At 44.3% G+C, this 13,918-nt stretch overlaps 1 protein-coding gene across 1 annotated transcript in view; it reads left to right on the forward strand.

Moving 5' to 3' along the window:
* PEX14 (peroxisomal biogenesis factor 14) overlaps positions 1–7,996 on the forward strand; it is a 72,276-nt gene extending 64,280 nt beyond the window's left edge. Inside the window, exons 8-11 of the mRNA XM_054394842.1 lie at positions 587–689; positions 1,941–2,038; positions 5,204–5,295; positions 7,474–7,996. Of these exons, the coding sequence (XP_054250817.1) occupies positions 587–689; positions 1,941–2,038; positions 5,204–5,295; positions 7,474–7,939 (759 nt within the window). The 3' untranslated portion in view covers positions 7,940–7,996. The remainder of the gene's footprint in view (positions 1–586; positions 690–1,940; positions 2,039–5,203; positions 5,296–7,473) is intronic.
* Positions 7,997–13,918: the final 5,922 nt, after the last annotated feature.

Raw genomic sequence — 13,918 nt, forward strand, 5'->3', positions numbered from 1 at the left:
ACTGTACTCTGAGAGAATGATGCTGCTTGTGTCCAAATGCTCACATTCGTTCCAAGTTGGTGAAGCATCTCTGCTTTTCCCTCCAGGACTTGGAACCTTCCCTTGCCAAGGTTTAAAAGATTTTATAATAGCTTTCATTCCCTGACTTGTGCTTCCTCTGACCTTTTCTGGGCCCTTCTACTCTTCTTCCAACTTCTGCATTTCTTGCCTTGTGGATGTAGCCCAGATGTTGCAACATATCAGTGTGTTCACATCCAAGAGCCTAAGGTCTGAAATTGTACTCTGTATGTCGTGAATGTTTCTCTGGAACTGAAAGATGTCCCAGGAAACCTTAAATGGAGTTAGGAACCGTTTTCTGCACCCCCAAAAATGTAACCACAGAACTTGTATCTACTCTTCTGCAGCTTCATCTAATACCTACTATAGAGAGAATTTCTTTTCTCAGCCAGGTGTGTGGATAAACAATCACTGGCTCTGTGGTAAAGGCTGAGGTTTGGGTGGTGGGCTTTGTATAGATGCTTCAGGTATATTAGAAAGACCACTATTCATATCCATATTTCCTAAAAAGTTTCTGTATTCCATGCAGAAATACTTGCTTCCTCTCATCATGGGAGGCAAAGAAGATAGGAAACAACTTCAGAGGATTGAGTCAAACATTGCTGAGATGAGTGGCAGTGTGACACAGACAGGTAAAGATTAATGACTCCATCAATTCATCCCTCAAAGCCTTTCTCCCTGTATCCTCCATTCTGCCAAGACTCCCACCCTTTTCTTTCCCTCCATCTCCACTTTATGTGGTGACTTCATTTATCTGCTCTGAGAATCTGTTCACATTTGCAAATGAAGCCGCCGTCATTTCGGTTTAATTTGAAATTGCTTGTTTACTGTCGGCGCGGCCTCAATTAATTATGTTTTTACGGAAAGGCTCCCAACCTCAGAATATTAATAAGGGGAATAAAATGACAGCCTTTCGGAGGGCTGTAAAGTTCATTTTTAATTTCTGCTTCTCTGATGTTTTCAGGGGCTTTTTTTGGTATTTCCCCCCAGCTTCTATCTGAAAATCCGGGGAAGGGTCAGGAGAGTCTGTAATTACTGTGCCTCCCTGACCTTAGCCACCTTTGCTGTTATTGACTCTATAGGGTGTCTGTTCATTACCCAATGCCCTAATGATGGTCTGGATTAGCTGGTACCTGTCACCCCAATAGAGATTTTAATTTTATTTTATCAGCTTGTTTACTGCCTGGAAGCTTTGGGTAAAGTACCAAAGCAAAAAAAGTTCTCCTACAGCTGGAGTCCAGCAGAAGTTCTCCAGTGTTTGCTGGGGTATAGGAGGGGAATACGGGGTGTTTCCTTGAAACAAAAGGGGAAAAGTATATGTAGTTGGTGGGATGCAAAAAAAAGTCTGGTTTTCAGATATAAGCTTTTAAAGGTGTTGAGGTTGAAGGAGCTGATGGGCTGGGAGTAGGAGGATGCTAATTACACTTTTTGGTGAAGGGTGAGAAGAAAAGCATCTTTCATTCCTCATGATATCCTAAGGTCAATCCTGAGCCCAGCCTCTTCCAACACTGGAGCTAGCCCCAGTGTTTGCCTGTGTGAGACCCAAGGTAGATAAATGATACAAACATTGTGTAAGTTCAGGGAGATGTACAAATCATAAACCAATATAATTAGAAGGGAGAGGTTTTGGACGGATATACTGTGGGCTACAGACATCTATACAATGGAAAGATAAACTAGAAATACTGGAGGTTAGATGCAGTGCAGGTAGATTACCCGTAGTGCAGATAAATCATATGGATTAAAGTGAGCAGGCGGGTGTAGATAAATTAAATATAGTAGGAATAGAGGCATCTTTGTAGCTAGACAGCAGGAAGGACATGTTTGAGTGTGTATATGTGCATGTATCTCAGTTTAACACTCTCTTGCTTTTTCCTTTACAGTGACTCAGTTACAGACAACTTTAGCAGCTGTCCAGGACCTGCTAACCCAGCAAAAACAGAAAATCCAGGAGCTCACCCAAGAACTGGCTGCTTCTAAGGTATCTACTTCCAACTCTTCACCTAGAGTACATCATCATTTTCTTGGGGACATGCATGGCTTCTTCTGTGGGCACTAGGATTCTTAGGTACACAGTCCTGCCTTCAGCTCTGTCGTATTCCCAGACAGTTTCATTGCATCTGACTTCTCCATAGGTGCTGTGGAAAGCACTGAATGTTAACTGAGTACTCAGTGAAGTACATCCAACTTCTGAGAGGGCTTTGCTACACAGCTGTGTATGCATCCTGCCTTAGACCTGTTCTTAGCTCAGGGTCGTCTTCTGCACTGCACAGCACAATAATTGTGCCATTAGTCCACTGACGAAAAGAGGTAAAGTTGTCAGAGATTTATTTGTGTGTAATATGTCATTTTACACATTGAAATTTCTCTTGTACGCTTGTACCTTGTCAGAACAGTGACTTAATCCTGTTCACCCAAGTGCACATTTGAAGTACTGCATTTAAGTCTCTTGTTCAGATCCAGGCCAGTATGAACATTCTTGCTATTTGGTTTCTTGTTTCAGTGACTTTGGTCATCTCATAATAGGTGGCCCCATCACAACTACATTAGTGACTCCCAGTGGCCCATTCCCCTGACTCCTGACATGTGCATGGCAATAAAACCTTCAGTTCTGACTCGTTTGTTACATGTGAAACTACAAGTAACCACTTTCTTTCTGGCCATGAGAATTATTGCTGCTCTTTTCCAAAATACATTGCAGCCACAGACCTAAGCATTCTGTGAGCCAGTTAAGTGTTGGTTACATGTGAAGATGGGATGGATTTTGGACCAGTCACATGAAGCTGAAGTCTTCCTTTCACTCACAAACTTGTGGTTATTCAGGGTCCAGTGGTCCTATGATCATTCAGGGCCAAGTCATCTTGCAATGTTCTCCATGCAGGGAGAGATTTTTCTTTTTCCTGTGAAGTCCCTTAGACAATGCTTGCAGTCTATTACCTAGAGCATGACAGTTGTCTTCTCCCCTTGCCTTTACTTTAATCTCCTAAAACCCTTTGATGGTGTGTAACTTGTGGGCCACAGCTGACTATGTGGTGTGCACACTGTACAGTAGGAATCCCTCAGTGGCACAGCTGTAAACCCAACCATGAAAGCCAGTTTATGGTCACAACACTCTGTTTCAATTTTCCTTGGGAACTGTGGCCTGTCAGTGGCCTGGAGCCAGTCCGGAAATTGGAAAACTGTTTTCAGGTCTTAAGTGCTAAGATTAAGACCACATGTTGAGCTTTAAGAAGGAAAAAGGGCATAGGAGTTTTGGTGGTTTAGAGAGTCTTGAAGAGGTTTTTCCTCCCCCCCTCTCTACCCCCTGCACTGAAATGGTAGCACACATTGTTATGATATCTAAACCTCATGTGTACAAAGAAAAACTTGGGCAACCCCACAAACCAAAGAATAAAAGCTGTGTTTTCTCAGCTGTAATGTAAGTTTTTATATCTGCTTTTCAAACTCCTACTGGCATGCTGTAAAAAATTAAAAAGAGGGACTTTAAGTAATTAAAAAACATACATAAAAATTCAAGGCTTGAATTTTCTACAACTGTTTTTTAAAGAGACTGCCTAAAAAGCCCCAGATGTCAGATTTTATTTCTAAATCCTAGGCATCTGGCACCATATGTGTTTTGGAAATTTGAGTCCTTTGCAGGCCAGTGAGTGGAAATCGCTCCCTTCTTAATGTGCTGCTGTAGCTTTCAAGGTCTTGGAAAGCCAGAACAGTGGCTCCTGGATTCTTGCTGTCTGAGGGCTGGGAGTGTGAAGCCCAGGGGAACACATCTGTGTATATCACAGCTACTGCAGCCTGAGCCTCTCCCAGCTCACTGGATTCACAGCCCAGAAGTCACTGTGAGGGTTGCTGGCTGTGAAGGTGTTCAGGGTTACTCAGCATTAGCTGAAGTATGTTTAAAGAAAAAGTAGGAACAACCAGTTCTGGCTGCATCTTTTAAGAACTGCCGAGGAGGAGCTTTGTGTTATTCCAGTCCTGGTTTCCTTTGTCAGGGTATTTATTGGGAGTATCTCTGGAATGATGCTCACAAATGGGTTCATTCCTAATGGCTTTTAGCAGAAATTACTATGGGAAGTGCTAGGCATGAGAGTTTTTTGGTCCCACACTCAGCACTACAGGAGATGCTAGAGTGATAGGATGGGGTTGTCACAGGCTGTGATCTGCTTTTCAAAATGTTTCTCCTGGTTGTCAAGTTACAAAAGGATTAAAACAAAGATGGCCAAAAGTACTATGTTCTCCTCAGTTGTTACCTTACTCTAACTTTTGGCTGATAACCCATAGCAATTCTGATGTAGTGCCAGGCTTCCACAGGTTACATACCATTTTTCCCCACCAAACTGCCTTCATTGCCTTGAAATATCCAAGACGAAGTGCCTGGTCCAGCTGCTGCTTGGAGATACAATCTGGTAACTCAAGCACAGCTCTAATTCTTCAGATCTAGTAGGGAAAATTCTTGCAGTTATCAAGAATTGATTTATCAGCCCACCTCTGAACACTACAGATTGCAGATAATGAACTCTTTATTTCATGATTTAGGAGAAATGAACAAGTGGTTTTCAAAAACCTGTGAATAGAGAATATTTGAATCTGTTACTTCAGCTGAGTGCAGTCACAGGAAAGTGCGAAGGACCTGATCCAGTGTAATTCCCATTGCCTTTCAGGATCCCAGTTCTAGCTGATCTCTAGAATTCATTCCTTAGGTCAGTGCCAAATGATTTAGTTTACCTTGCTGGGTATTGTTCTCTGTCTGATATGCTGGTGGAAAACCTCCCATGCAGACCTAGCTTTGGCTGAATTTTCACAAATGGTGGTCTCCTCCTAATCAAAAAAGGAATGGTCCCCTTGGGATGCTTCAGCAGTGGTTGTGCATGGTATGCTGGAGACAAGATTAATTAGTCCCCCAAACAGAAATCAAATGTTTGAATAGTCTTAGCACCTTGAGACAATTATTATTTCTGATGATCATTGGAATCTGCTGAGGTCCTTCTTTACTGTGGAAGTTCTTTTGCTCAGATCTGAGAGATTTTAAATTATGTTATCCCCAGGGTTTGAGATTACCAGGTGGGAGGAGAACATAGAAAACAGTGACATTTGTGAACTATCACCCAGCTCATACTTTGATCTTTATGTCTTCTTTTTCGTGTTCTAGGCCACAACTTCTACCAACTGGATTCTGGAGTCACAGAATATTAATGAATTGAAATCTGAGATCTACTCATTAAAAGGGCTTCTCCTGAACCGGTACGGATGGAATCCGTGAGCTGATTGTTGTGTGGGGAAAGGGCTGCTTTCTGGGATTCTCTCAGGCATTTCCAACAGAAACTGGCTTTATATCCTGTTACTGCTATTTTAATAACACCACTTTGCACTCCGCTATCACTTTCTATTTGCAGGTCTCAAAGTGCTTTTCAGACTTGCTGTAGATCACAGAGTGCTTTGGGTAATTACCAAGATTTTTCCTTTTTGTTTGCAATAGAGGGTTTCTCTGCCATTCACTATAGCCAAGGTGCCTCTCACCTAATCTGAAGTATTGACTGCATCTGCACCTGCATTCTGTTGCAGAGAGAGTCACATCTGGATGCAGTTCAGCTGAGAAGTTCATGGTTAGGGCATAACCAGGCTGAAAAGAATCTTACTTCAGCAGAGCCTGTTCCTCCCAGTTAGCTAGCTCAGGTATAGACATCTCCCAGTGCAGTCTGCAGTGAGGTGACATAAATCCCGGCCTGGGGGACAATCGTAAGAACAGTCACCAGATCTCAGTCATTGAGGAAATTATGTGTTTTCAAGTACATTAATTAAGAGTTTACTATTTACTATTGATCCTTTCACTCCTTCTACATGTAACTAAGTCATCTCAAGCCATCTGTTTTCTAAGAGATGGACTGCAAAGATGAGTCTAAGACTGGACTAGACATGTTCTGGATCTCGACAAGTGGGCTTTTCAGAAGTCTGAAAAGTGTTACTGTCTTTATCATCCTTTAAAATTCTCAGTATACCTCCTGTTCCTCCCAGGAGTCACAGTAGCAAGCTTTGGAGGACTTGAGGACACATTTTAAGTTACTGTAAGGTGGGTCCTACAAGCATCACTGCTGGGGAGGGAGCATTACTTAATGACACCTTTTCAGCATTGGGGAAGTTACAGCTGGGAGTCGACTAAGTGTTTTTTGGAGAAAAGAAAACTTTGGGGTTTCTTTATTTTTTCAACAAAGAGGCAAATGTTTCTGCACTGAGGAAGCAACAGCAATACTGGAGCCAAGAAAGTCTCAAGATTTAGTTTGTTGATTACATTTATGATACTAGTTGAATAATGCAGACATAAGCTTTATTGCCCTCACAGGAGATGGAGGTTAGAACAGCAGAGTTCTTAAACGGCTGGTAGCAGCAGAAAGAGGGAGGTGAGAGCAACTACTGTTCTTAGTTCAGTCTAAGAAAATGTAATCTGCCATGTTTGACTGCTCAGTGTAGGAGAGCTGCCAGTTTTTTCTGCTCTGGTCTTGTCTGTGGCACTAGCCAGCTCACCTGAGAGGCAGGAGGACTCCTTGGCCACACAGCATCCTTTTCAGAGCTAGAGTCTTCATACTCCCACCTTTCATATACACAAGCAAGGATGCATGGAGAGCACTAGATCTAACATGCTTTTTTTCTTTGCCATCCATGATGGATGACTTTCTGAGGACACCAGTACTTCCCACTGCACTTCTATTTTCCTGTTTGGTACTTGGATTTCTCCTATTAGGCTGGACATTAGCCTACCACTATCAAATCATTAAAGCTTACCTGGAAAGTGCTGGAGGAGAGCGCAGCCAGCTATCTGAGCTGGTGCAAGCTAGTATGGCTCCATGCAAGTCAGAGAAACTGAATGAGTCTGCAGCAGCCAGGACCTGGCCCAAACATGTAAAGTGCTTGCTGGGACTAAGAGATGGGCTCTGAATGGTGCTGAGCCAGGGTGCAATAGCTGTGTATCACAGTGGAGGTGAGAGCCAGGTGCTGAAATTCCTTGGCTCACTTGGACCTCGTGTGCCTGTCTCCTTGCTCCAGTGGGAACCTTCTTTACGAATTAATTAGTGATTGTTTGATAAAGGGACACATATGTCTTTCCACAGGCAGCATTCCTGAGTGGTAGCTTAATCTGAAATTTGCCAAACCAGATAATTTCAGTACTTCAGACTGCCCTGCTGGGATGTGTCTCCTGTATGCAAGCTTGGTTCCTGGGTGCTTGTAAAGCGCTTTGAGATTCTGGCTGAAGAAGTGAAGTGGCCTTGATTTTGTTCATTTATGGCAAAGGAGACTTGCAGTTTCAGTCCTGCTTTGCATGACTTTTCCAGTGCAAATACCATTCTCTCTAATGATAACCCCTCAGTGCTTTTAATAAAAGCCCCTTTCTTTCTCCTTTTCTTCCCCTCTTCCTCTCCCCACAAGGAGGCAGTTCCCTCCTTCCCCTTCGGCTCCTAAGATTCCATCATGGCAGATCCCAGTGAAGCCAAGCTCACCCTCCAACCCTGTTGTTACCACCCACAACAGCAGCAGTGACATCTCACCTGTCAGCAATGAGTCCGCCACCTCATCCCCAGTCAAAGAGAACCACAGCCCTGAAGGTTCGAAGGTCAGCTGCCATCTGCTGAGCACAGAGGAGGGCAACAAGGCAGTGATTGACGTCAAGAGCCAAGTGCGGATGGAGGTGCAGGGTGAGGAGGAGAAAAGGGAAACCAAAAGGAATGAAGAGGAGGAAGAGGACGATGAGGATGATGATGTTAGCCATGTGGATGAGGAGGAATGTCTGGGTGTCCAGACTGAGGACCGGCGAGGAGGGGATGGTCAGATTAATGAGCAAGTGGAAAAGCTACGAAGACCTGAGGGGGCCAGCAACGAGAATGAGATTGACTAAGGCACCCTGGCTGCTGCTGTACATCTTCCCTAGCCTCCTGCACTGTCCCTGGTGCCTCTCCCATTTTGTGGAGAGAAGTGCCACCATCCTGTCCAGTGTTCTCCCATGATTGACCTTGAGCAGGGTCATGATTTCTCAGTGAACAAGGTTGGCCCTGTTTCACCACAGGGCTTTGCAGTGTTGCAGTGGCTTCTTCTCTCCTCCCAGACCCACCTTCTCTCCATGAGCTGGGATTACTGCCTAGGCTGGAAGACCAAGCGCCTTACCATGCACCACAGCTACACAATAAGTCCTCATACAAAACCACCATCTCCTAGAGTCCTTCTATCCAATTCCAGAAACCAGTCTGCTCTGAGCTCTTTGGTTTCAAAAGCCTTTAATCCCCACATAAGGCCCAAACCAGTTCTCTGTTTCCCAAAATAACCCTCTGGTTTATTTCCCAAAGTACTTGATATTGTGTTGCCAAAAAAAAGAATATTTTAACCCTAAATTTCTCACCAGATCTCAGTCTTGGCTCTTCCAAGCCTTATGTCAAGCCTCAAATTCTTGAAACTACCTAGCATTTGAAAACACTAAATTTCTGTGGGGTCCAAAGAACACTGTTTTCACCCCACATGCTTACACTTACTGAAGTGGCCTCTTGCTAGGGACCAGGTCTAGGTTTCATGGCCACAGTGGAGTCCATGAGAAGAGGTGGCTTTGCTGCTGATTGCTGAGTAAAAGAAGGCTTTCAAAGAAGTTGACTCCACTCATCCCAATTATTGCCCTTTGTCTTCCAAAGACAAAGAGCTCAAATCAGTTCTTGACATCTTGCATTTTGTTTATAGCTACTCTGAATGAATGAATGAATGAGGTGATATCAGATACTGAAATAATTGGTTAATCCTGAATCTTTGCAATGGTTTTTAGCCTGTTTTTCTCCGTAATTGAGGAGAAAACTCTAATCTTAAATGATCAACTGAGACCTACCCACTGACATGCACCTGCTTGGCAAACAATCTTTAGAGAAGAGAAAGAGAACAGTTCCAGCTCTGAGGTTAATCACTGGCCCTTCTTGTCCAGTTCAGCCTTTTTTTTTCTTTTGCCCTGCTGGGGCTATACACAAATAAAACCAGTGAATTTTGAAACCTCTCATTTGCAGTATTGTGTTCTCAGCTGGTAAAATGGTGGCATCCAATTATATTATTCACTGCATCAGAGCCTCTTAGCAGAGCAATTCTTGTAACAACTGAGTCTCACTATCCTCACCAAGCAAGTGTGCTTGTCTGTGTGATGATGTATAGATTTCAACTATAAAATATGATTGTATATAATTGTAATAAATATGAGTTACCGCTATTTAACACCAGGCTCTCACTAGCTTACTCTGCCTCTTCTTTGGGGGAGAAATCTGCCTGCAGGGTGGGAAAGGGAGGGAAAAGGGACTGTTACAGAAGTTCAGGCCTTGTAAAATGTTTTCTGAAGGCCATTCATTTTCTGGCTGCTCCAACATGAGGCATTGTGGAAAACAGGGTAAGTACAATGTAAGGTCCAATGTAAGTAGCTCCAACACCACTATAATGCAACTGCCTCCACTGTTGCAGAGGATGGGATGGATTTAGCACCCAGGAAAATGCAGCTTTTGGCTTTGTTTCTTCCCAGCAGGAGGCTCTGCAGGGTGCAGAATGCAGCATCCCACTCCTTTCCACCCCTAGCAGCAGGAGGTGCTGAAGGGAGCATGTGAGATAGCCCGTGGCCCCTCAGTCTTATCTGCAGGAGGGAATGCCGTGCCATATCCCATGACTGGTCCAACCTCCCCATGTCAGCACAGCAGCCATTGACAGACATGGCATACTGCAAGTAATTTGTGGCTACTGCAGTCCCATCTTGGCTCAGCAGAAATATTTGGCTCCCATAGTAAAAATGAGGGATTTACTTGGTTCCTGAGTATTTGGGTGTCTGGTACACAGTGACATTTTCCTGCTCAGGGGGAGCGAAAGGGACCTTCATATTACTGTATTTAGACCTGCTGCTGAATGTGATGATTTCTCATTCCTTAAATGGATGAATATCTTCCCCAGGAGTGAGTGAGTGTGTGTGTGTGTCTGTCTCTCCCTCTCAGTCTCTCTCTCTCCACTGTTTAACGTTCACAAAGAACGTCACGTTTAGCTAAAACAGAGCAAATTTGAAAGTGTTTAAAAGGAAAGACTTTTCTTCAGAGATGGCACTTTTCATTTCTCCAAGCCAAGAATCCTTGGGAAAAGAAAACACGACCGAACACAGGGATATGATGAAAAAGTATTGTCCTGCCTGTGTACATTTCATATACATAGAAGGTTTTGAAAATAGAAAGTGCCTGGACAACAGCAGTTGGTGAAATGTGGAAAATATGTTGCTGAGGTATGTGTCTTGCAGAGTGACTTACGAGGTTTACAGCACACCCCTACGGGTCCAGTTTGCCCCCCTCTTCCTCCATGTTGCCGATGTTCAATTCATTTACCTTGAGATTCCTGGTGCAGAGTTCAAAAGGCAGTTTTCTTCAATGGCCCTTTTCTCTCCCTTCATTCCTGCTTCCTACAACCTTTGCCAATTCAATAAGTCACAGTTTTTCCTTTTTGCCAGCCTGATGAATCCCAGAAAACTCCATCATAGCCATTGTTGCTCAAAAAAAAATCTGTGGGCCTCTGGCTGCTGTTTGGTAGGGTGTCTGTGTACTTTGTTGAAGAGATCCAATCCACCAGCAGAGAGCTTGGAAGAAGCCAGGCCTTCTTACCAGCAGATGTTGTCCTGAATCACGTTTATTCCTCTGTCTCATGTTCCTTGTCTTTCCAGCATAGCAACCTTTGGAGGGCCAGTGTTTGTCCTTATGACCATGTAGTCTGACAGCTAACTTGTATTTTTTTTTTCCCCTAGAAACAAACTTCTTTGATCAGATGTCCTGGGAAATGTTTAGCCAACTGGCCAGTAGGCACTGAGAACAGCATCATATTAGTTGAACGATGACCAGGTAGTGAACCTTCTTTTCTGCAGAGCAGGACAGACAGCAGCAGTTACCTACTGCCTGGCTTATTCAAGCTCTGTGTTTTACTGTGTAATCAGCCTTTGTTTTGACACAGGATGAGGAATAACACCACCCTGTTGATGGGTTTAGTCAGTTCATAACATGGTTTCTATAGGTCCTTGATAGCATGTAGGAAGCAGGTGGAAGGAGCTTCGTCTGAGCACTGTCATTTGAGTGTGTTTCAGTGAAAGCCTGGGAGCCTGGGTTCTCTCCTAGAGGAAACAGTAGCAGGCTGGTGTTTGCCAGTAATTCGAGGACATGAAAGCTCGCATTTCAGAGGCTACAGGAGGTAGGTGGGGAACTCAGAACACATGGCAAAGTGGGAAATGGTTGAAGTGATTCCTGATCATCTTTGTCCAGTCTTCCAACAATTAAGTCCTATGTGCAACTTTGTCAGAAGCAAGATTTAATTTTTTAATTTTAATTGTGTTTGGGATGTAAGCTAACATGTTTGGGGTCAAAAGGAGGAGGATAGACTTGTAGGATCCCTCCTGATCTTGCTGCTTTGCAAAGTATTTTTCTAATGAATGTGCCTCAATTTCCACATGTGATCGTAGAAAATACTGGCTGGTAAATGCAGAGGTGTAACAGAGATGAATTGCAGATAAGAGGCAACTTTGGGAACCAGGTTTGGTGCTAGGTTCTACAGCTGGCACAAAATTTCCAATCCCCAAGAGCTGGAGCAAGAGTCCAGCCCCCAGTGTAGCTGTGGGTGGGAGCAGGGCCAGGCTGCAGCCCCTGACCCAGGTGCAAGCGCTATACCTTGATAGCTGGGGCTGTGCAGCTGGGGTGAGGAGCTGCCCTGCCCTTCCTCCTACCTTTACCCTTGCCCTGCAGCCAGCTCACCCTGCCTGGAGACAGACATTTTAGATCTGGCCTTTACTTACTGCAGCTCAGGTTCTTCTGGCAAGTAAGTGCTTTTTAATAACTATGTACTCGCTTGATTTTGTTTCCAGCAGTGGGGCAGATGGATGCCTGGGGTTTAGGAGGGTTGGTGGCCTGGCCTGGCGTGTACTGGCGGAAGGACACATGGTATATGCTGAGCTGCTGAGCTGCCTGGGGCAGGGAGGGGGCTGCAGAACCCCCCAGTCTGTGTGTACTTCATTGCCTTCATTTGCAGTGCCTGCTGCTGAAATGGAGGCTGCCTTTGCATTTCCTTTGGTGGGGCAGTAAGATGCTTGGGGAAAACAAAGGCTAGAGAGCAGGGCCAGAGCATCTTTTTGTTGCAAACCTGTTGGGTTAAAGTCAAGGTCTCCATGCTTGACTAGACCCTCCATATCCAGCAGGTTTTGGAGCACCTGTGTTTCCCAAGGGCTTTGACAGAAGGAAGCTTTGGAAGGTCCCTTCTGTATGAGGTGCTTTATGTTAAGCCCGTGGTGGTGACCCTCCACAGCAAAATCTGATGTTAAGCTTGAGCTGAAATTCTTCCAGCTTGGACTTGACCTCTCATACCATTGGGTGGAATGCAAGTGCAAAGCAAGAGTGGGGCTTGGCCTCCAGGGATTGAAGACATAAATAAAGGGATGCTGGGAAGTGAAACATAGGAAATTATTTACCTAAGGGTACAGGAGAGAGCTTCCAGCTTTGTTTTACCTTTTATCATTTTATCCCCAGACTGCTGCTTTCTCAGGAGTCAGCCTCTGCAGGCATCTATTACACTGATGAAAGGCTGGCTCTTACCACTGTGTACAATCTCAAAAAATGAAATAAAATCATGGAAATCGACCCAAGGTGCATTTTGGAGTATCAGGGAAGATGGTGGGCAGGGCCCAACTCTACCACTTGCTGCGCAGTAGAAGCTCTGAACTGTGCATTTGTAGATTGAGGGGCTGGCATGGTCTCTCCCAGCTGAGGGGAAAAAAACAATCCCATCCCCAAAAGGGAGCAAGCACTAACCTAATAAAGGCACCAGCTGGACGAAGAGAAAACCAGCTCTTTGGAAAAAAAAATCAAAAAAACCCAAAACAAACAACCTCCTTTCATTAGAAAAATAATATATTTCATCCAAATAAGGTAAAAATATTTGAAATGGGGCCGAAGTGAGCACTAGGCAGCATCTGTCAGGCCTTTCTGAAAAGGGGAAGATTATTAAACTCAATTACAATTTATTTTTGTAAAGTGTCTTTCAGGCTAAAAATCTCCCCAAATGCTTTGCAAGCACTGCTCAGGGGTTACTTACAGCATATGGAGCATCTTACAAGGACACCCCCATTTTCCCACCAAACCCTTCTTTGCTGCCTCTCCTGAAGGATTTAACCCTTCAGGACTTTATTAGTCTGTATTTGCACAGTAACGAGGTGTTCGTTGATGCTGGCTGTGAGAACGTGCCCAAAGAGGGGCATGGGGGGGATCTGACAGTATTTTTTTCTGATGTAGGCAAAATGATCACTTTTCTTGAGGACTGTGCCTCCTGGTGAGAAGGTGATTGGCTGGGTAGGACTGGTTCAGATGATCTAGAAGTGCAGCTGGTTATTAGTTGCTTATTATTTCCTTGCTGTGGCTGTCACTTTGCCAGCCTGCTTTCTGTCTCTCAATCACTTTGCTTGGCCTGTCTGTTTTGTACAGCATCCCTCTTGGTTTTCAGGCTTCCATTGTGCCTGCCCAGCTCCTCATGCGTAATGCTTTTTCCTTTTTATTTCTCACACTTCCCAAACAGACTGCTCCCAACTTTATCCCTTCCACAGAGGTTTTATCTGTGTGAAGCTAGAGTAACACCTCTAAAATTAATTTCTTTAACTGATTTAATTAAACCAGAGCAAATTCTTGGGTGGACAGTTTTCCATCTCTTTGAACAGATTTGCTTTACTTAAGTAATTTCAGCTGGTACATGCATGCACAGAGGACTGCTAAATAGCTGCAGCTTTCCCAGGTAGAGAACTGGTCTTTGCTTCCTGCCCTGTTGGAGAACCAACAGCAGATCTCATCTCTGCGTGCCTGTT

The sequence above is a fragment of the Indicator indicator genome, chromosome 32, assembly GCF_027791375.1.
Source record: "Indicator indicator isolate 239-I01 chromosome 32, UM_Iind_1.1, whole genome shotgun sequence".
Taxonomy (NCBI): domain Eukaryota; kingdom Metazoa; phylum Chordata; class Aves; order Piciformes; family Indicatoridae; genus Indicator; species Indicator indicator.